At 44.2% G+C, this 24,244-nt stretch overlaps 1 protein-coding gene across 1 annotated transcript in view; it reads right to left on the reverse strand.

Moving 5' to 3' along the window:
• The window catches only part of PolA1 (DNA polymerase alpha catalytic subunit), a 153,723-nt gene that overhangs the window by 128,637 nt on the left and 842 nt on the right, over positions 1 to 24,244 (reverse strand). Inside the window, exons 4-9 of the mRNA XM_050188005.2 lie at positions 24,127 to 24,207; positions 23,931 to 24,043; positions 22,250 to 22,389; positions 14,147 to 14,382; positions 8,409 to 8,571; positions 4,250 to 4,401 (exon numbers count right to left, since the gene is read on the reverse strand). Of these exons, the coding sequence (XP_050043962.1) occupies positions 4,250 to 4,401; positions 8,409 to 8,571; positions 14,147 to 14,382; positions 22,250 to 22,389; positions 23,931 to 24,043; positions 24,127 to 24,207 (885 nt within the window). The remainder of the gene's footprint in view (positions 1 to 4,249; positions 4,402 to 8,408; positions 8,572 to 14,146; positions 14,383 to 22,249; positions 22,390 to 23,930; positions 24,044 to 24,126; positions 24,208 to 24,244) is intronic.

Raw genomic sequence — 24,244 nt, forward strand, 5'->3', positions numbered from 1 at the left:
AGCTGTCCACATACACTGATGTGGACAAGGCAGTGTTCACGTGGTTTTTGGACACGCGAGCCAGAAATGTACCCATAAGCGGCGCGATCTTGCAACAGAAGGCAAAGGATTTTGCGTGTATCTTGGGTCATGACGATTTCAAGGCAAGCAACGGGTGGCTGCAGGGATTTAAGAGCCGGCACGGTGTCGTCGGAAGAGTAATCAGCGGCGAATCTGCCTCCGCAGACAGCGATGCTGCTGCTTCGTGGGTGGCTGACAAGCTGCCTGGAATCCTGAGTCGCTTCGAGGCGGCTGATGTCTACAATGCCGACGAGACAGCTCTATTTTATCAAATGCTTCCGGGCCGCACGCTAGCGTTAAAAGGCGATGACTGCCGCGGTGGAAAGCAGAGCAAGCTCCGCATAACGATTCTGCTGTGTGCCAACCTCGACGGCACAGACAAGCGAGTCCCGCTAGTTGTCGGCAAAAGTGCCCGTCCCAGGTGTTTTAAGGGAACGAAGCGTATGCCCGTGAAGTATGTGGCGAATTCCAAAGCGTGGATGACTCGGCCAATATTTTCTGAGTGGTTAAAGGAATTTAACCAGGACGTCAAGCGGCAAGGCCGTCAAGTTTGCCTACTGCTGGACAATTGCTCGGCGCACCACGTCGAGGGCCTGCAGCTGTCGAACATCGAACTGCATTACTTCCCGGCCAACTGCACGTCCCTAATACAACCCCTGGACAAAGGGGTCATTAACAGTTTTAAATGCTGTTACCGGCGCCGACTAATCCTGAAAATACTTCTCGACATCCGTCTGGAACGGGAGATGAAGATCGACATTTATCAAGCAGTCGAGATGCTTGCTGCCTCCTGGCAAGAGGTCAGGGCAGAAGTTATCGCGAATTGCTTTTTAAAGGCCGAAATAGCCAAAAACGCACGGGCTGGTGCCGACGAGGAGGAGGAAGACCTTTCTACTCCGTCCAATGTGGCCGAAGCGTGGAATGAGCTATGTACTAACGGTGGTGTACCCGACGACGTTGAACTGACTGACTTTTTGTTTGCCGACAACGCCGCCGTGACTACAGAAGAAATGTCTGATGCAGCAGTAGCTGAAAGCGTGCAAAATCCGGATGGCGGTGATGATGGAGCTTGTGAGGCAGATCCGTGTGACGTGCCTACTGCAAAGGAGGTGATGAACGCAATGGACGTTATGCGCCGTTTCGTCGGCTCGCTCGACGATGAAGGAGCTCTACACGATTTACCCTCTTTGGAGCGGCGTGTTGTGCCTACACTCGCGCCGAAGAAGCAAGCGGAAATTACGCAGTTTTTTAGTGTAAAATAAATGATTGAAGGGTGAGTTCACCTTCACGGATATATTGAGCTATTTGGTTTCGTTTCTGCATCATTCGTACGAGCCTTCACGCGAAACCTGCATGTAACGAAAACCTGCATGTAACGAAAAATTGCGAGCTTTTGTCAACTTCGTTATATCCAGGTTTAACTGTATTTGAATAGACTGCATTGGAGTTAGGCCCGAGCTAAAGCTTCCTCTTAACTGTGTTTTCATATTTCGCACATTTTCTTTATAATACATAAAAAGCCATTCCGCAACATACCACACTGAAAACAACCGAATTGGGTGTTTTAAAACACAGCTATTACATTTCTATTGAAATTCGTGCCCTAAATTGAGCAATTAAACAGGTGTTAATTATTCTCATCTAATAATTGATGGTTCAATCAAGAAAAAAATGAAAAATCCTCCTTGTGCGGTATGTCACTGCTGACGGAATACCATTGGTTGCGTCCTCGTACAATATTCAATATTTTATTTTTAAAAGCTTGGCTAAAATTAGCTGGGTCACGCTGTACTTTGGAAGTATATGCCGTGCTTTCTTTATTAGCTGCATCACATTAAAAAGAACTAGGGCAACAAAAATGGGCACCTTTGCCGGTTTGCTCAATATACCATTTGCAGGCTTCGGGTATTCTGGTCTAAACTACATGCATTTCAATCGTTAGCATGTTAAACTTTGAACGAAACATTAACCACAGTAAAGAAATTTTGTTGTAACAAAAGCTTACTGCTGGTTCCTGAAACTTTTAACATGGATAGCAGTTTGATGCCCCAGACAGGCTGTCTGCATGTACAAGTGTAATGATTAACTTATCAGTGGGGTATAATTCATGTAACAGAATTTCTGTTAGAAAGTTTCTTAGCCAGCGTTGGCAGGCAACCACTGTCGGAGGAAGCTATCCTCGGCCCATGGCCTAACACTGCAATTTCAATACGTGCAACAAAAGTATTGTTGAAGTTTCTGCAGGACACCAAGCTCAACGAGCGGCTCTAGCAAGACAACTGTCTCATGTACATAAGCACTCACCACTTCTCTTATCATCATCACCCATCCCAGTACTTTCACTCCCCTTCCCTCTTCCCCAGTGCAGAGTAGCAGACTAGAGCACTCTAGCTCAGGTCGACCACTCTGTCTTTCCTATCAATAAATCCAATTCAATTCAATCTGGGTCACCGACAATGTCGCATTTCTGTACAAGGAACTATTACCGTACACTAACAGTACACATTCAACACACCTGTCATCAGCTCAAAAGCTTATGATCTAATGTACTCACCCAAATCTAACACGCACTTTTTTTTCCAGAGAAATGGGGTCAGAAAATTGCCTGCATGTTGCAGTCAGATATGAAACTAAAACCGCATTCTCAGCATTGGCAACAGCCTTTTGTCAGAGCTATCAGGCGCAGCATAATTACCATCACAAAATGGTGACGGAGCATGTTTTTTGTAAAGGTTGCTGTTAGTTCATTTTGTGCTTGACTACGACATAGAGTATTACTGGCCATTATTTCCTAAATACTACCACTTTCGCGAGATTTTGCATGACTCAACACAGGAGACATTTGATGTAACCGGCTGCCAGCCTTTCTGGAACTCTGCAAAGCTTGCTATCTGAGCACGGTGCCAGGAACGCAGTGGGACTCATGCTTTGACAAGTCATTGCAGAGTCCCATGAAAGTGATAGTAGTACAGTAGACTTCCGCTAATTTTACTTCGATTCATTTGATTTTCGATTAATTTGATTTTCGGCTGATTCAATTTCGGCCGGCAGCCGTATATTTCCATGGGCTTACACTTTTGTTATTTCGATCCTGAGATTGCCGTCCCTGGATAATTAGAACTTGGCCAGTCAGTACGCACACGCCTGACCCTTATGGTGACACCAATAGCGACCCCTTTAGTGGCAGCGTCTGTCTCGGCGAAGCTTAGGGGCCAGTGAATGCACTGAATGTGCGTGATCTCCCGCTGAAAACGCTTATTTTCGGCCTGCTCCAGGGAGATTTCCAAGCTATAACCCTAGCTCACAACGTCTGATTATGGTATTTACCCGATTCTAATGCACGCTTTTTGTTTCCCCAGCAAATTGGGACCAAAGATTGCTAGCGCGGTGCAACTGGACACGATAGCAAAACCACCCGCACAGCGCTCATAGGCTTTACCGCGTTCCATAGATGTAGTGCCGCAAAGCTGACTTTACGAAACCGGTCGTCTTTGTGCAACACATACGCCCTTGCTCGTGTTCTTTTGCAAGAAAATCAGGTGTGCACTGCATTTCTACTTTGTTTAGGAGCTTTAATGTCATTTCTACGTTTGCTTCCTACTTTAGACACATAAAAGGTGAGCGCATGTTTGATTCGTGGCCAGGTTAGAATTGGTAAAGCACTGCCAAATGAATTAGCAGTGCGATTTTGAGTTTTCTATCTGCATCTTGTCCAAGTTGACCCGCCAGATAATTCAGTCAATTTGATCAGTCTTGAATTAACAGAAGTCAACTGCATATCTAAAAGTGATCTTTTGAAAATACCACCCCTATGTGCTTGGAATCTGTGGCCAATGTAGCGCAAATGGCGATGACGATGCGCTGCTTTCATTATGAAAGCTCGTACAAAAAGACAGAAATCACCTGCGGCGGTAAATTCTATACGTCTCATTTTGGCGTTCGTGAACGTGGGGGCCTACTGCGTGCATGTGTGTGTATATATGCATATATATAAATTCTTTTTATAATTCAGCAGTGTGTTACATTCAGGTGCACTTTTATTTTTTTAGTGTTAACTTGTGACAACTGGGCGCACGTTAGATTTGTGAGCCCACTACAATGGGGTAAATACGGTACTCATTATATTGAGCTAAGTAGGAGCCTACAGAAACAATTGGGTGCCTCGAACAAACTCTGTGTTTTAGCTTACCTGGATTTTTGAAGTAGTCCTCAAAAGCATCCAGCCAGAAGAACTGCACCACGCTCTCACCCTCCTCGTTTTGTACTACAGGTAAACCATCCAGGCAAATCTCAGCAGTTGGCACAACTTCGCTTACGTGCAGCCCATTCCAGTGAGGGAAGCTGAAAATGCAAAAAACACATGCAGTAGAAATATTACTATGCTCAGATGGATCACCTATGACATATTAAGGAAATGTTAGAGAGAAACACTAAATCAGTTTAGACTGTATTTGCCCAAAACTGTATTTTCATTAATTTCATGGTAATACAGTTACTATTAGATGAGAAAATACGGTCAAAGTACTATTTCTAAAATCTTGCACTGAAACCCCTGCACCAGTACATCAATGTGATGTCATATTTCAAAGTACTTTTTTTGTATTTAGGCTATTGTGGTCCAGTAAATGTTCTTGAAGTTTGCTAAGTCCTTGGCTCTCTTAGAATACAAACTAATCCATGTTGACTGATAACAAATTATTAGTGTCCTTTAATGAGCAGACGGCTCCAAAATCCATGATGTCATGGTGAGCTGGTGCAGGAACTTCAAGACGATGTCACCACGAGTATTTTGTGTTGCACCCTTTTTCTGGCTTATTAAGCCTCTTCTTGTGGTAGATGTGGCTTTTTTTGAACTATTGTAGTACTAGTAGGGTAATTTACCAATAGTACAGCTCAAATAATTTTTATCTTTGGTGTCCTTATAAGTTGTTCCTGCTTCAGTGTACATTACTATGCCAGAGGTGACAAAGAAAGAAAGCGTAAGCTATAGCCTCTTGTGTCACTCCAGTGCTCACTAGAGGGACATTAAAGAGCAATGCAAGATCACCTTAGACAGATAAGATATTATTTCGAATCTATATTGGCATTTATTTGGCAGAAATACATCTTGAGGGCAGTGACCTTTAGACATATGATGCTATCATACGTGGGATGCAATGATGGCAACAGGTGGTAGAATGGTAATGGCAACCTAAAGCAACTCGAAGACGAATTGTGAGCCTCTCACAGGTAAGTCTCAATGTGGCATGGTTGTTAACCTGAGAGGGGGCACGGCAGCACACTAATGGGAATTCCACACAAATCTATTTGATGGTACGGGCAAGTGCAGAACGTATGGCTTGCTTCCCCGCAGTGGACTCAAAGTGGTTGGTGGTCAGATGTCTGCCAAACATTGGTTCTCCTGCAATTGGCTCTCTGGATTGCTGGCACAAGGGACAGGTGTAAACAATTCATAATGTCAAATGGTACAACACACTCTGGCATGTGCTACTTTGGCCTGCATCATAACTTGCGGTGCCTGGTAATGGTTGTGTCAGCAGGGCTGCTGGCTGTGCCCACTACGATGTGCCCAGGGCCCGTTGAATCACTTTTCTAATGACATTCGACAGTGAGGGAACCTGAGGAATGGTTGCAGAGAAAATTTCTTTTGCAGCTCTTCAAGAACAACAGCCCAGGCAATCTCTTGAAGACAGTTGGTGCTTACATAATTTTATTTACTTACATAATTTACTTACACATAATTACATAATACTTACACATAATTTACTTACATAGTTTTGTTTACTTTGATTCAACCTTGAGAGAATTCTGATGGAGATCATACTGCTTTAAGTGGATGTTCAGCACATTTTCATTTAGTATTGTACTGCCTTTGTGTCGAGCGCCATGGCCGTGTTTGGTGGTTTCTGCATCAGTAAGGTGAATAGTTCTTCTTTAAGAGGAAGCTTTAGCTCGAGCCCAACTCCGATGCGACCTATTCAAACATGCAAAACGCAAAAACCTTTTTCTGAGATAACCCCTGAACCAATTTTAATGAAATTTATTGCATTTGAGAGAGAAAACTGAATTCTAGTGACTGTTGAAATCGGAATTTCGATTTAGGGCCTAAATTTTGTTAAGATTTTCAAGACATTGAAAGTTTGAAAATAATAGAAGCACAAAGTTCACAAATTAATAGCTCTGCATCAAGAAGAGAAATCATGGTTCTGTAAATGGCATCCATTAGATCATTGAAGCGGACAAATTCAATATGTCATTTTATATCTTGCGTGAATTTGTTGCATTGTGTACAAGGGTTCTGCAAAAGCTGTATTTTCATATTACTAAATTTTTGGAGATTCATGTGTAACATATCAATTTTGTCCGCTTTAGATGTACTATTATATGCATTTAGTCGAATTGTGATATATTTCATTGGTGAGTTACAGAGTTGTAAACTTGATAATTTTATTTTCTCAAAATATTCAATTTTTACCAATTTTTAAAAGAAATTGACAACCTAGATCAAAAATTCGAATCCAACAGTCACTAGATTTAAAGTTTTTCTTTTAAATCCAACAAACCCTGTCAAATTTGGTGCAGTGGTTGCCGAGAAAAATGAATTATCCTATTAGTACATGTATTTAGATAGCCGCACTTGAGCTAAAGCTTCCTCTCAATGCGCTTTATCAGATGACTGATCTTCTCAGGCATGGCAGGGTCAGCTTGTCGGAAAAATTGCTTGATCTCTTTGATGAACATGATGACTGTTTCATTATGTGCCGAGCGTCGGCCTGCAGAAGAAATTTGGCACTTTCCAAGCAAACAATGTTTCTAGAGGTAAAAAGCCGACCTTGAAAGGCTGCAAAGTGGTCAACATCAATTCCTTGTTCTTGGACCAGGCGTTTGTTGCATATTTAAGGAAAAAATGAACATTTCGGAGCGTGTCATCTGCCAAGTGGTTGAACTTGGCTACTCGTTCGAACTGCTCCAGCCAATCCTTAGGGTCTTCACAGGGACACCCAGTGAATATTGAAGGTTTGTGTGATTGCTCAAACGCGGTGAGTCCTCATGATTCCAGACGCAGTCGGTGGTAGGTTGTCGAATAGTGGTTCCAACTCCTTGCAATACTAGTAGGGAAGGGTCCAAATTCTGCGAGCAGTACTTGGACTTGTTGGCTGCTTCAGGTTAGATTTTTTTTTCTTGTTTCTAGTGGCCTCTCTTGAGTTGCCAGCAGGGCAATTGAGCTGGAGTCCCAGCTCTGTGGGGGGTGCCTTAAACCAAGAAACCTCCACTAGATGTTTTAGCACAAGAAACTGATATTACTTGAATTTTATATCAAAGTGTGACGCTACCTCCTTATTTCTGCCCTACTATTCTAGAAGCTTATACAGTAGCAGACACATCATGTGCTTTGCTGTCACATGCTGTTGCACTCTACTCTCGGCACTTTCTGATGAATTATGGCTTGATTGAAGGATGAGAGGGCGATGTCTAGAAATATTATGGCAAATTTAGTCCTGAGAAATAGATACAACTGGTTTGAGTTGTCTGAACTTTGAAATAATAGACGGCCTTAAGTACACGTAAAGCTTCTTCTGAACCAATCCTCTAGTGTCCGGTGCCCAATGAGTTTGTGATATGCAAGCATAAAGCAGCAGCTGTGAGCACTGTGATGTTTGCAAATACAAAACAAAAATGCAGTGATGATTAGCCGTATTGCCTGCTGCATGCAGTTCAGCCTTTTTCACAAATGTGCACATAAAAATGCAGTTTATTTTTTCCCATCGTCGTTACAGTCTGCCACTGACAGCACTACATGACAGCTATGCACATTTTTTTTTTCAGGACATTCAGCCTCCGAGAAACCATTTGAACTAACGGGACTTAGCATGCATACGCCTTCAACAATGTTCCCCGAAAGATGTCTAGGCTTTGCAAAAACTGTCTAGGCTTAATTTGCATCCTTATGCAAGCTAAACTGAGTGTTGTAATCTAAAAGGGGGAGACATTTCTGTCTGCACGCCACTAACTACAAGTGCAGCGCCATGCCAGAGTTTGCAGCAATGAATTTCCATGACACCTTTACTTCCGAAGTAGCCAGAGCGGAAGAGCCATCAATTTATCCAGAGCTGGCTTCCACACATAAAATTGAACAACATGGTGCAGGACAAAAATGCTGCACACACTGAACTTGCACAGAAAGTGCATCAAAAAAGGCCCCTATGCAGACTTCATGTGAACATAGCTTTGAATGCACACCGTCTGGTGTAAAATTAGTGGCAGTAAAGCTTTTAAATATGTGGAGGTTTATTAGATATGGCACCCACAGAATAGTAAGACAGATGGGAAATAAAATGCACAATCACCTATCCTTGATCTCCTTCTCGGCATCTTGCTTGATGGTAACCTTAGCCTCTTCTTTGAGGCTAACTTTGGTTTCTGTCTTGACAGCTTCACTTTCGAATTCTGCCCGGAAGTCATCATCCCCTTCGTCAGCAAAACATGACAAGTCTTCCTCAGTTGGATAGCCTAGAAGAAAAGGCAGATATGGATTAACAGTGAGAAGCCACACCAGTTCTTTATGGTTGACAGCCTAAAATGTACTCATGGAAAGTTCACACAGTTTAACAAAGAGACGACGACAGCGCATAAACCAGCGCTGACACGTGTGCTGTCATAATTCTGTCTTTTGCCTGAACAGATTTTAAATGAGTAAAATGTAGTTTTAATCAGTTATGCAAGTACAATTGTTCACAGAGAATATTAAACTTTGTTAGTAGCCCAAAGCTCCTGCATAGTGCTTTTGTCCACTGCCTATACTCCGTTCCATACATAGCAGCCAACGCTGTAAAAGCTATGCAAGCAGTTCGGTCAAGCAATGGTACAACTCCGCCCGCTCCGTCCATGCTTCGCTGCGCACCAACAGCATTCGCTCGCACGAGCATGCACGTGAGGCTCCTCGCAGTGGGTCGCAAATAAGAAGAAGCCGAAACGAACAATAAAAATAAAAATGATCTAAAACAATGCAGTAGCAGTTGTATACCACAGTGTGTTCGTTTCTAAGGGTTGAAACTTGTTTCATTCAATACTGAGCCTATATAAGAAACAGTTGCGTACAACTGCAGTAAAAAAACATCGAACTACAGTAAAACCTTGTTAATTTAAAGCCATCGGGACTGCAAAAATCTTCGAATTAAGCGGGTTTTCGAATTAACCAAACACACAAAACATGCAACCCAGGTAAAATATTTCCCTGCAGGAATGCGCTATACCTTTATTCGGCGATCTTTGGATTACTTAAAGTAATCAGAGACCCTGGTTTGCCGTATCCTATAGTTCGAGGCTTCAAGGGTCATGTTTACTAGTTGGCCAACTACGTGCAGCATTTGAGAATTTCCACCGTGGCACTCAACAGAACTGTAGATAACGTTCAGCGATTCAATAACATCTGTGAGAGCAGGTGCTCAAGAGTGCTTGCTAGCGTTGTCATCGTCGCTGTCATCGCACATGGTCGCATCAGCGGTAGCTTCGCTCTCCAAGTCTGAGTAGCACGCTTGTTGATCATTTTCAAAGTGCAGATACTCGGCGAAGCCGACTGCACCGGATTCGCTATGCTCTGCGCAGAGTGCATTGATGTGGTTGCAATACTCAGCTCCTTCTTCATGAAGTACACATGAATAGTCAGCATCAGCATCAACGGTGCTTTTCTTCGAGAAGCCAGCAAGTTCAAAACACTGCATGATCAAAGTAAGTTCCACTTGCTTCCATGCATACACAATAAGACATATGGCCCTGAGGAGGGCTATCGAGTACTTCTTGCCGTTGTCGTAGCAAAGGAGCATTGTGCTTGAGCAGGTAGCGGCGGTAAATCTTTCTCGTGTGGTGAATACCGCCTTGGTCCATTGGCTGCGAGATCGATGTGGTGTTCGGAGGAAGAAATACCATCCTGATAGCTTTCAGGTGTGGGATGTCACCAGGTGCCAGGCAATTATCAACAACGAAGAGTACATTCCTGCCTGTGGCCGCGAACTTGCGGTCAAGCTGCTGAATGTTATTTTCAAATATTGCGCCTGTGACCCACGATTTCTTGTTGTGCCGGTAGATAAGCTCATCCCTTGGTGGCAGCCGTGCATTTTTAAAGCAGTGAGGCTTCCCAGCGAGGTTTACCTACTACAAGTAGTGGCAGCTTGTGTTTACCACACATGTTCACGCCGAACAGAACGGTAATTCTTTCCTTACCTTGCTTTCGACCCTTGACCACGGTGTCCTTCGCTGCGAACATTTTTGTGGGCAGCATCCTGTAAAAATGGGCTGCCTTATCAAGGTTGTACACATCGTCTGCACCGTACTGGCTAAGCAACAGAGCCAACGTGTATTTCTTCCAGTCGTCGACGACGGTCTTGTTTGCGCTGCTGCTCTCGCCACACATGGCTACGAAGGTCAAATTAATGCGTTCTTTAAAATGGCTGAACCATCCATTGCTACACTTGAACTCTTCGTGCCCAAGTTGTAGAGCCAAGACGTTGGCCTTCTCCTGCAGTATCGTTCCATTGACGGGAAGATGGGCTGCGTTTGCTGTGCCTTTCAGCCAACTTGGTCTTGGAACACACATCTTCTTACCCGCTTCTTGGATCAAGCAGAACTTCTGCTGCAGTGTTAAAGTCTTATACTTTGGCATCTTCGCCTACTGACACTTCTGCACAGTTCAGAAAAAAAGTAAAAAAGAACACCATGCTAGCTGCAACACCCCTAAACACCCCACACAAAAAAATGGCGCAGACCGGCGTGCCTACACACGTCGTCACACGTGCGGAGAGAGAATAGGCGAACGGCAGCCAGTGGCAGTGGCACCGAACACGCACTGACGCTGTGACCGCTGCGACTGTGAGGAGCGTGCAGAGTGGGGGACGAAAGCACGTGACAAAAACAGGTGTGCCTGCTGCGTTGCAGTGAAGCATGTCTTCTCCTTTGAAGGCGTGCGTTTCGGCGGTGCGTGGGCGTACTGTGGACTGATTTTTGTGCTAGCAGCACTACGGGTCGGGTGCCTCATCTATACATAATCGTGATTGCTATGTGGCGTTGCCTCGCGGCTCCGAATGGTCGTCGTTTCGTCGGGTTTGCGGTGAAATGGGGATCGGGAATTGGCGCATAGCACCCCAAATCTTCAAATTACCAGGTTGGCCTAGGCCGCCGGTTCGAATCTTCCAATCAAATTTACATGGGGAAAATGTGGGACCGCAGAAAACCTTTGAATTATCCGGTATTTCGAATTAAATGAGTTCAAATTAACGAGGTTTTACTGTATATATAAGTGCGAACGAAGCCACAGCAAGAAGTCTCTCTAGCTTCTACAGTGTTGACTTCTATGTATGGAACGAAGTACAGGTTAAGCAGCACCAACCCACTCTCCTCCTCTCTTTCTTCGCTTCTTCTGCGACGTGCAGAAGCGGAAGTGCCGCCATGATATTTCTGCTGGCCTTTCTACTGCATGACCTCACCGCTTTCTCCACAACTGCACAGCCGGTGGTATGCACTAAAACCCCCTACATACTGCTCTTGCCCGGCAGTAAACACAACGAAGGGGCTTTAGTATATCACCAAACCACTCTACTCTCCCTTACCACCTCTTTTCCAACCCGCGGAAGCGGAAGTGCCGCCACAACATTTCTGTGGCCTTTTCTGAAGCAGTGGAACCGGAACTAAGCGGAACCATAATAGGGCAACGGTGGTCGCTCTAATGTTGGTGCTACTTAAAAAACTGTAGAAGCTATGAAGGGGCTTCAGGAGCATCCAACAAGGATTGTTCTTCAACCATCAATTGCGTGCTGCAATTAGCTACAGTTGATTTGCATGAATTCGAACTGTCGGAACTAAAAGTTTTATAGCACTTTATCAGACATAATAATTAACTACACTTGTCACAGTGACACGGGCTCTAAGCTGCTGAGCACGTTTCCGTGGCCTAGATTTCTGGCTGTTGTAGCCACCATTCCAATAAAGGCCAGAATACAAAAACATTTGCGCACCATGCTTTGGGTGCATGCTAAAGAACATGAAAGGGTTGCAATTCAGGAAATCAATGGAGCAAAATAGAGACAAATAGAAAACGTACATGAAGGGATGGGTGCCAACTTTTAGCAGAGTTTATACAGAACAGGAACTTGCTTTTTTTGCACAGCCAAGTCAAGTGATCATGGTGAACATGCCACAAAAACAAATGCAATAACAAATCGCAAGTGCTAAGCAATAGACCACTCAGTTCTGTCCGTGTCTATTTTTCGTCACTGATTTCTTAAGTATGGCACACCAACGAGTTCAAACCAAGATTCGGGTTGCAGTTGATCTGAGACGCTCTGCTATGGTATCTCTCACAGCCCATCGCGTTGCGTTACTTTGGGACATTCAAGCGCATCAATCAATGAACTGAAGTTAAACAAAAATATTCCAAAACAACATTCTGGCAACAGCTGACAAAAACAGTGCTGGGTGAATGCAAAGAGAAGAAAGAATGATGTGTTTTCTCAGACTGCGAAACACAGGCCCACAGGGCTCTATGAGAGGGTTCAAAATTGTATTGAAAAGTGAGTTACCTTTTAACTTACAACTGCGCTAGTAAGTTTCCAAGGTGCTATGTACATAATTGTGTATGACAAGATAGTGTATCAATAGCAAAAGCATTTATGAAAGTAATAATATTTAAAATAGGCTTACATCTTTAAACACTTTTGACTGGAATTATGATGCAAGTTTGATTAATGGGCAAAACGTTTTAGTAGAATTAGTGGGAAGGTAGATGGATGCGTGTTATTGCTTGGTGTGAGTATGTCACTGTAAGTAGTGGGTTCACTTCTGTCATTGTTTTTCATAATGTGTTGCATCAGGCATAATCTTCAAGTGGGTGGATAGGTGCTTTTCAAGCCTGCTATACATGAAATACAGTAGAACCTCATTGATACGATCCTGTTTCGTATGATTTCCCAGTGCCGTCATTCTTGATCGAGAGCACGAAAGCCGCCCCAATATAGCTACACTTCTTTTTTACCCGTTGATATATGTTCCCGAAAGACACGATCCTATGGCATCAACGTTCATTATATTGCCAAACTGCGATCATATATGTTTTTTTGCCGCTAGACCCCATGTAAACAAAAAAAAGGCCCAAGGCATGTGCTATCGAGAACAGTAGCACCCACTGCAGCACTTGCCCGCCTGTGTGTTGCACACTCAGTTTCCTATTCCGACACGAGAAAATCTCCTTGAGAGTTGTCGCATGCTGCATTTACAGCTATTGCTGCCAACGCTACTACGATAAATGCCTTCACCTACATGTGTCACAGCAGGCATGGTGGCGTTGCAAGCATGCAGCACGGTTCTTATAGGCGATAACCTAAACACACTGTCGTTCCCTGCTGAAGGCGGCGTGAAGTGAGTGTCATGCTTCGCTTTGGCAGTATCATATTCTGGTGTCGCCTACCAGCTTGATTTCGTTTCGGTTTCCTGTCGCTGTCTTAAAACACTATTGCAATAAGAAAACGACAATGTGCGTCTTGGGTTGCTTGGGCCCCACCAGGTCGATGCACGTTGGCATCTCTTAACACAACGATTGGCGCTACCTTTTGCGTTATGTAGATGTCAAGTACAATTGAGTCTTCCAAATCTTTTTAGTGACTTCAAACCAAATGTTTTCCCGCTTAGTATGTCTTTTTTCCAAAACATATGAAGGAGGTTCTACTGTAGTTGATGTTCTTATATTCGATGGTGCTGTGATGAGCTTTTACATGGTGTCTACATTCTGTAATGTTGACAAAACTCACAAAAGAGCTTTAAATTCTTTATCTACTCTGCAGCTGTTAGATTTCTTAGATTCTGAATATGTATTAAATGTGGTGAAATCAAGTTTTCAATAAACATAACTGGTGCCTGAAAGGGTTAAGTTTGAATTGGTTTTACAAAGGGCCATCTATTGCTGAAATTGTGAGACAATGGGAAACCAATTTAAAGAAGCTTTGCCATTTTTAGAGCAGTTAGCAGTGAACAAGACAGAAAAATTAGAAAGAGAGACAGGAGAGCCGATATAAAAAACTATTAAGTCTGTCTCATTTACCTTCATGCTTGACTGCTGCGTCAGCAGGGGAATCCTCATCAATGTGTGGGCTGTCCTGCATGACATCTTCACTGTAAAACTCATCTATATCGACCGGCTCCTCCTTGACACGGGGCTTTTTTAGTTCTGTGTAGCGGCTGGTGTTGGCATCCTCATAATGGATGGCACGTGGCTTCATGGATTCCCTCAAAGGCTGGCTCTTCGGTTTATCCTTGGCAAATGGATTGAGTGGTGACCTACATGATGCAAAGATTGCAGAGTTACAGAGTGACTCCAACCAAATTATTTGGTTGGAGTCACTCTCAAAGTCCTAATCAATTTTCCCAACCAGGCAGGTAACTCTGTTGAAACGTTTAGCTTCAACGATTACAGAGGAAATGCATCAAGACTACTTATTTGTGCGTGCCTAGTAGATGTCACTACTCTGATTCATTGCGAAAAATAGGTACTCATGGTAACATGAGTTTATTTGGGTTGGCTCTCTGCTCGGTTTTGTTGACCCAATTAAAAATTTATTCAATTTGTGAGCAGAATTGTGAACAAACAGGAACCTCATTGGGTGAAGCTGTCAAGGGGTCAATGAAAGCTTAAACCAAGAATAGCATGTGCATGGGAATGGTCTACAGCAAAATCAGCTTCGTAACTTGCTTACAACGGCTGCTCAATACTTGTAGTGGCCTTTTATCCCTTTCTTTTTTTCTTTTTAAAAATGACTAATAACCAAGAGCTCAATAATAGAATTATTGCAAAAAACCTCCCATGCATTTTTGGCAGTAGTGAGCAAGAACCTTTATGCCTGCTGGCAAATATGTGCAGTACAAAGGCTGCATTAGGTCGCAGGGTGAAAAACAGTGCTGGAACCAAGTATGAAGAACACAGGAAGCAGAAGAAATACTCAACGAGTTTATGCCTGCATTCAGACAAAATACACTGAAACTGCCACTGAGGCCAAGGACAAAATAGATTGACAAATATGTAAGGCAAGCACAACAAAGGTTTGTTAGATTTATGGTGGAAGCAAGCCCTCAACGTCTTTCAATGATAAAGAAAGAGAATTTGTAGACGTAGCGCACACACGGTTTGCAGACACAGGTCACTGATGAACATCACAAGCAAAAAGAAAACACACCCTACCAGTATTTATTTGCACGTGGAACCGAGTGACCACCTATCCCTCTAACAGCTATCCAACTAACCCGTCCCACAACTTGCGGGACTGTCCTGCTTTGAGGGCTATTGTCCCGCGTCCCACAAGAGATACGAAAATTTTCAAAGATGTCCCACATTTCACACTTTATTATTATTGTTAGGCAGCGCTCTGATTTCAGCTGAATCTGACCACAATGTTTGAGGATGTGTTAGCTGCAAGCACTCCAAGTTTCCGAAAAAGTCAGCTAGCCGAGCGTTCCACGGCGGTGACGAATGCTTCTGGCACCAGCTGCGAGCGCCATCCTGCCGATCTCCTCAATGTGGGCCCCAGTTGAACACGCACGCACTGCCGCGTCTTTAATGAAGCCCCTTCAGTGCTTGGACTTGCAGTGTGGACTAACATTCAGTGACCTTGCGAAAGTTGTTGCAGCGTTCCAGTTGACATCGGCCATCAACGTGGGCAAGCTGTATGATGAATTGTGCTGTCTGCAGCCAGCAATCAGGCAGCTAGTCGCAGCAAAATCAAAAGAATGTTTAGGGAACAAGTGGAGCAGCATGTTTAAAAGTGCTGCTTTTCCAAACTTGACTGTAGTGCACTCTCAGTCGTGCTGAGCCTTCCAGTGACTAATGCTTTCGCGGATTAATTTTTTCCCTCATGACGGGAGCTTGGAGCAATGAGCGAAGCTGACACAGCGTGGGCCTGATCAAGGCAGAAATATTGGTAAAGGCAAACTATGAGCAAACTTGCCAGGAGTTCTAACAGTTTGTGCGATCAGACAGAGCGATATTAAAGGCGGTGTGATCTAACAAGAAATATGACACCAAGAAAGTAAAACAAGTGGCGTCGAGTGCTTCCCAGGATCTTAATGAGTAATGTGTGGAAACTAAGTCACAGCTGTCTTGCGAGTGACTATTTTTTGAGTTGTCGAATTTTTATGTTGATATTAATAACTTTGTTTCGTGTGGAGCATATTACAGTGATGTGTAAAATAGGTTTGTTTATGCAGATATGTATTTGAACTTAATTTTGTATCAGTTCCTCTATTCCCCTGTTTCAGAGATGACAAAGTACAGTCGAAATCTCGATATATCGAAAAGCGCAGTGATTGCGAAACAGTTCGATATAGACAGAATTCGATATATAAAATCACGCAAAATACATGTAAGAAACTTCTGCATATCAATCAATAAATCAAGAGCGCGATGGGGGATCGTTGTTCGGAATGCGTGTTCGGTCGCGCCACACACAATTGGCCTAGGCCGGGCCAACGTCGTCAGCCTGGAGCACGCGGTCTATTCAACTTCGTCAGCTGCGCGAAGTCGGCGCGGTCTAGGCGAATCGTGGGCGGCGCAACCGAATGCGTGCTCCGAACAATGATCCCCGATCACGCCCCAATAGTGACGCAGTAAATACAGTCAAACCCGGCTATATCGAACTTGCAAAAAGATGCCTATCAGTTCGATATAGAGCATAATTCGATATAAGCCTGCTAAATAATTTGATGTCATAAAAGCACATACCATTTATAAAATCACTTTATTGAAGAAACTAGCTCAGTTTCGCATAAATTAGTCCTACATTTTCTTCTGCTTGGGCAATTTCGCTGCCTGCGACGCACGCACTTTCCCACGTTGTCTAAGGAGTCGTAACAGCTGAGGCTGCAACCTTCCGCATTCGCGCAGAAGCACCGGACTAATGCGAGTACACCAATCACTTCGGAGGATGTGGGCAAAGGACCGTAGTTGCTTTCCTCAATGTGCCTACTTTCATTTGTGCTCGGTACGATGTCGGCGATGTAGTCTTCATTTCCGGGCTCTCCCGTGGTCGCAACACCATCATCTGCACTCACTCACAAACTCGTCCACTGTCGATTCGAATGTCCCGGAAATTTTGACAGCTCGCTCCAAACTTCGGCAACACCGGTAACGGCTTTGTCGCATTCATCAGAATTTACAGTCATAACTGAGCACGCGGAAACTGGCACGTATGAAGAACCCCTCGTACATGGCCGTGCATATGCGTCGGGCGCCACGGGCACCGGGTTGCGAGTCTGGCCACTTTAGCCCTAATCGTGCCGAGAATGCTTCTCGGAATCTTGCACGCTGCGGGGACATCCAACTTCTCATCGCGTTCGACGCGAGTTATGATTTCGAGCTTCACGACAAAAGGCGAATTCTGCCGCTTCATCACGGAAGAACTGCCGGAGAAGGCCCACAAGGTGCAAACACGATAAACCAGAAAAGCAGCCAGACAACTCGCACTTTCGCCATCTTGCACTAAGAGAGCACAAGAGCCTCTGATTGGCTGTCTGAGCAAGCGCTGTAGGCGGGACAGGATCATTTTTTGCTGGGGAGTGCCGATAGATAGTGATCTAAAGAAAGGAAGGACGCTTGATTCTGCAACCTGTGAGGGAGTACGGCGAAGCGTCGTCAGGGGAGAGGGAGTGGAAAGTGAAAGATGATAGAGAAAGAGGGAGGATGTGGCCTAATAGACTCCACTATGCGCGACAGGGGGAGTGTCGACGGCTCGCCCGAACAGCCCGAGGCAGCGCGGTCAGGGTAGGGAGAGCGGTTGGATGGAGCCGTGCCGCCGGCATTCCCCGCTACCGCGTGGGAAAGCCAACTTCTGGGGGCACTTTTCCGCCGCTTGACGTTCGATATATCAGGAGTCACTGCTATATTTGTTCGATGTAAGCGTAATTTTTGCTATATATACTCATTGTAACTATACCGTGACCAGAAATTGTTCGATATATAGAATAATTCGATGTAAACGGGTTCGATATAGTCGGGTTCGACTGTACTCACTTGAAGCTTCACACAAAGTATTTATTTATTTGGCTGAAAGTACTGCAGCCTGCCAGCCGCGTGCTTAAACACGGAGTCTTCAACATAGTCTAAACGATCCATAAGCGGTAGGCCGGTGCCCTCTATTGTGCCGCAGTAGTGGCGTAGAAAGGCCAAAGCAGCTACAGCCTCAGTTGAAGTCGGGAGCGGGGCAACATCAGTGCTTGCGGGATCAACCTCGGCAGCATCTTCGTTTGGCAGCTATTTCTGCTGTGATCTCCACATCCGTCAACAGAAGCATTTTGAAACACTGTCAATAACAAAGCATTAAGTGGGGTCTGCCAAGGCGTCTGTGAGTGAGCCCAGTGAGCGATGCAACCACCAGTTCTCGCGAGGCGCGGCAGGTGCAGAGCGCAGCACTGAAGAGTCAGTGCGGCAAATGCAATGCGTCATTGACGTTGTCGAACTAGCAAAGCCGCCTTGTGTGTACGCCACTACGTTCAAATGGCGCCCTCTGTGCTATCGATATGTGCAGCTATGGTGCACTGCAACAGGGAACGCCCATCGCGCCACCACTATTTTCGAGGGTGTTGCAAGAAAGCTCACTGCCTGTCAGCAGAGCACACGTGGTCTGGGATGGCAGAGTTCGATATATCTATTTTACGTCCGACCACCTTCGAAATAAAAAATTAAAAATGCACGCGATTTTCCAGGTGATATAGAAAGTGTTTAATACACGCAATAATTCGATATATCCGTGTTCGATATATCGAGGTTAGACTGTATTGCAAGAGAAAATTTCTTGCCAAAAGTTAAATATAAGTTATTGTAGTTAACTTTTTATCGTGCTGTGTCAATCCACGCCCCTCCCCGACCAGCGCGTCCTCCATCCCACATTTCGCTAGTCAGAAGGTGGTCATCTACACTGGTGTTGTTTGTGTTCTACTATGTGTGTGCTTTATATCTCGTTTTAGCATGGCAAATATTTGTATGAATTGTGTTGACCTGCTATTTTGCACAGCATATACAAGTTGTCCCACATAAATTGAGCACTCCGGACGCGAGTTGAACTGAATGCATAATGTTTGCACTGGCCTAGAGTGCTGAACGGATTAGTTATGTTTAATTAATCAACTTTTTAAGTATTGGCTGCACACCCCAAGTGTGATATGCAAAGTTGTAGAGCACCTTGTGAAACCTCTCAATAAATTGTTTCCAACATGACATATCTCACGTGGTCCTTCTTTCCGCGTTCCAAAGAAAGCTTGCAAAATATGAGAAAATACCATGTGACGTGGTGATTGTGCACTGTTATTGAGCTGCTCTCAAGCGTGCGGTGGATGAACAAGGTTGGCTGCAGCGAGACTGGCCGCAACAGGGCATTATGTCTAGTGCTGATATCTGGGCATGTGGCTTTTATCGCATGACGGCGCAAATGCGTGCTGCTGGCTGAGTGGTTCCAAAGTGATAAAGCGTCTAAGGAGATGAAAGAGAATAAGAACATAGCTTTATTTTTTGGTGCTTGAAATGGGCAAGAGCTGGCAGCCTGCCGATGAAGTGTAATGGGGTTGGGTGGGGAGGCGGCGTTGGGGCTGGAATGATTTTCCAGTGACCTTCAATCCAAGAAGCGCCTTTTGATTATAACGCGTGTTCGAAGAGGTGACCCTGTGCTGCAATGCACATTTAGCATCTCATAGGCACATTTTCCAAGGCGTTCTTGATCATGGTATCAGGGATGTAGTTGCAGATTTGCCTTATTTTTTTCTTTTAGGTTCTTTGATGTTGTGGTTGGTGTCCAGTATACTTGATCCTTGACGTAGCCCCAGAGAAAGAAAGCGAGGGGAGTTATATCTGGCGACCGTGCCGGCCAAGCACTGGGCCCATGCCGTCCAATCCGCTGCTGTGGGAATACTTCATGCAGCCATTTGCAAGCTTTGCTGCTGCTGTGTGCAGGAGTACTGTCATGCCGATACCAAATATCCTTGATGCTAGCCAATGGAACTTCGCAAAGAAAATCCCCAAGCACACCATCAAGGAAGTTGTTAACGTATCTTTCACCTATAAGTGTGTTATCAAAAAACATGGGGCCAATGATAGTGCCACCGTAAATTCCACACCAAACATTAACTGACCACTGATATTGGTGATGTGTCTTCAAAACCCAGTGAGGGTTTTAGTCACTCTAGTAGTGAGCATTGTGGATGTTCACTTGGGCGCGAGAAGGTAGCTTCATCGGTCCACAGTATTTTGTTGACAAAGCCTGGGTCCTCTTCCAGTTTAATCCACTGATTTCGGAAATTGCGAGGCTCCAACATCTGGTGCAGCTGCACGAGGTACGAATGAAGTTGCCTCTTCTTAAGTACTCTCCACGCTGAAGACTTTGACACTCGAACTTCAGCCCCCACACTACGAACACTTGCATGTGGGTCTGAAGAAAACTGACAGAATATGTGTCTCCACATCCCCACCCAGGATTAAAGATGTATGTCGTTTCTTCGTGAAAGTCTCAGTCCATCTCAGCGTTTCATATGCACGCACAATTGTCATTGAGCTCCGATGCGTACCTGGATGCCAGCATTGAAATAGCTCAACTGCGTGCCTTATATGTCCACTTGACACACCTAGAGCCAAAACCATATGCGCTATTTCCTCATTGGAGTAAGCCATATCTGCCGCTCAATGTTGGTCACAGCCAAATAGCGTTGCTGTGGAGAACACGCAGGGATACAGGCGCCTGAGGAGCACTGGATATATTGCAGTTCGCTGGGATTGGTGCAAACGAGGTATGTAAGGTATGATCTACATCCGGTAAACTGGAACAGCCTGCGGGTGCACTCTCTCAGGGACTGACGCGCCGGTCATGGTGCACAAGTGTGAAGCCAGACGCAGCCACCCAATACCGCTACCACGAAGTGATGCACACATGCGGGGTGTGAAATTAAAAAAGAATGTCTGGCAGACAGTAAGTGTGAGAAGGAGAGCAGACGGGGCCAGTGCGAAAAGAGTCATCGTCTGAAGAAGACTTACGCCATCTTCCTTGAACATAGCCAAGGTTCTTTTTTTACCATTACTTAGTTTTGTCCCCGTGTGATTTATCTGCTGTTATTCGAGCCCTAAGGTTTAAAGTTCTAGCATCATGTTCAATTCGAAAACTACTACAAGGTCATTTGTGTACAAAGGCAAAATTGTAGCAGCCGTCATCGCCTTCCATCATTCCCACGCGCTTCGCCCTTTGCTTCTTTCAAGCAGAATCAAAATGCTGCTTCCGTCTTTTCTTGTTTCTGGCCTTAGATGCTTTATCACTTCGGCACCTCTCGGCCAGCAGCATGTATGCTGCATGCTAAGAGCCACACGCCTAGACACCTACACCAAGCGTAACGCCCTGTCGCAGGCCAGTCTTGCTGCAGCCGACCTTGTTCATCTATCGCAAGCTTGAGAGCAGCACAACAGGGCACAAGCACCCCATCATGTGGTATTATTTCGTATTTCATGGGCTTTCTTTGGAATGAGGAAAAAAGGACCACATGAGATATATCGTGTTGGAAACAATTTATTGAGAGGTTTCTCAAGGTGCTCTGCAACTTTGTGTATCACACTTGGGGTCTGCAGCCAATACTTAAGAAGTTGATTAACTAAACATAACTAGTCCGTTAGTTAAGGGGAAAATAAAAAGATAGCCTGAGTAACTGTAGGCCAGTGCCAACATTATGCATTTGGTTCAACTTGCGTCCGGAGTGCCTTTAATTTTTAAAACTTTAGCTTCTAGGAAAAAAGAAAAAAAAATCTGACTCATTTATCTTCCATTGGCTTAATCATATGGAGTTTATGGGTAATAAACTGCTGAAAGTAGAGTAAGTGAAAAGCGTAATAACATTTTCTTCGCTGCCAGGCTATGTGTATAAGTCATGGTCTCGCCATGACTTGAAATGGCCTTGAAGTAGCTTAAAATTTATGTTAAGCATAATAAATATCACTAAGACTTGTTGGCTCTCTCTGTTTCACCAGCATAATAAGGTTATGTTGTTGACAGCTTACACACACACACACACACAAAAAAAAAAAAGGAGAAACAGAAGCAAGAACACTGGCAGAAATGAAATTCACCAACAAGATTAGAGGAACACTTTCTTTTTACAGATATCTGCGCAAAAGGAAGCAAGATGTTACCTTGATAGCGAGGGATGCTGGACAACTTTATCTTTTGGCTTGAAGGAATAGGCAGCTGGTGTTGTTTCCATACTACTTGTGCTTGTCACAGAATTAAAAATGCTGTTGATAAGCTCATCATCATTCACGGTAATGTTTTTCTGGAAGTGAAAGTGCAACTGAAAGTTAGTGTGCCCAAGGACAGCCACTGAAACAGCAATGATCATGCTTAACATGCCTGTACTACTTGTTCAGTAACCACATCAAATAATAATTGTACTAAACATACTACTGGTACATATACAAAAGACTGATGAAGTCAATGCAATGGCATCTAGAAGCCACTTGTAGCCCATATTTACTCTTTCCAAAATAAATCAAGAATTAGTATGTTCAGAAATTATAGAATTAGTAGGTACATTAGTATGTACAAAATTAAGAATTAGCCCATTTGCATGAAACTCACAAATTTGAAAATAAATTCTAACGGTTGAAGTAGCTTTTCCTAGAGGCCAGAAATTGCAAGCCTGGGTCTGTTACTTGTGCAGGCATGCTTCACCTGCTCCTTAGTCATGCACACTATCACATGATTTATGCAGACCTGGAGGCATTATTAGGTGCCACAATGCTTTTCATTCACATTTCCGTCCATTGTGCCCCAATGCAATCGAGGCTGTATGGTGGCTTGAATTCAGGAAATCAGTGGTAATGTGCATTCTCGTTAATATTTGGTATCTTTAAGCCTTGAAAGGTTTAGCTGCAATCAAACAGGCATTATCTTTCAGAAGCCATGTCATTTGCCCATGTATTCGGATCAATCTCCGACATGCTGATGTAATCCACAATGTCCACATTCATTCCTCCTTGGTTTGCTTTAATTGGTGATTAACTCCATTCACTTTCTTGATCTTGCAGTGCTTGTTGTTATGTACCTTACACCAATAATAGCTAGTGTTACGGCTTGCCTCTGTGACAAAGATTTGTGTCACACAGCCAAGAACAATGCAAAGTGCTTCAAGCTGTCGCACAGACAACTTGGACATTTCAAAAGCTTCAAAATGCTGAAAGACCAGTACTTCTAGCGCCAAACATGAACAAGCGTGCCTGTGTACATTGGCCTCTTTGTATGCATTTGTGCCCTGCTGCGAAGCCTCTTTTTCTCACTGCATGTCGGAGAATGAGACCCATCTGACACAGGACAGCAGCAGCATGGAGGTGACATGCCTGGAACGACAATTAAGCATGCTCTCATCTATGGCTCTTTCCTCTTCCTGTGCGACACATCGCATTTTGTTTGTGAGCATCTTGTTGAGCTCTTTACCAAATGATGCAAGTAAATGTCTTGTTTTCTATTCTATGTTGCATCATCTCTGCCTGGGCTGATCAAGCTCCAGGCCATTGGGCCGATGCTGCGTCTTTGACTGAAGAGCCCCTTACAACAATAATAGAGTATTAATCTAAACCTCTCTTACACAACTCAGCAACACGTAAAGAAGAACTGTTGCTCTCTAATTTTTTTTTCTCGAGCTCGGTGTTGAGCGCAACAGGGCTTGCTCATGACCGGGCCGTTCTTCCTTGAAAATATTGCTGCATAGGCAAAACATGACACATTATGCCTATATTGTAAGCCTTTCAAGTTTATGTATAGAATACCCTGTTAACATCAGTGCAACACAACTGATGAGAATAATACAACAAATACCTCTGTTTTCTTCTTTGGCTGTTGTGCACTAAACATAGCTGCAATGGTGCCAGCCTTTTCTCCTGTTTTTTTCGCATTTGGAGGCCGGTAGGAGTTCTTGGTGGCCGCTTTGGCTGAAAGCAGGGAAACAGTATTTACGTAACATTGTGCAACTGAGTCAGTAACTACTATTAGACAACATAGTGCAGGTTAATACCTTTCTTGGGAGCATCATATGCCGCTTCTTCAACGTCATCGTCAAAAATTTCTCTCCCATCTTCTACGTAACCAGTTCCATCTAGAAAGCGAAACAAATGCGCATTAAGCCACAGAAG

This window comes from Dermacentor andersoni, chromosome 2 (genome assembly GCF_023375885.2).
Source record: "Dermacentor andersoni chromosome 2, qqDerAnde1_hic_scaffold, whole genome shotgun sequence".
NCBI lineage: Eukaryota > Metazoa > Arthropoda > Arachnida > Ixodida > Ixodidae > Dermacentor > Dermacentor andersoni.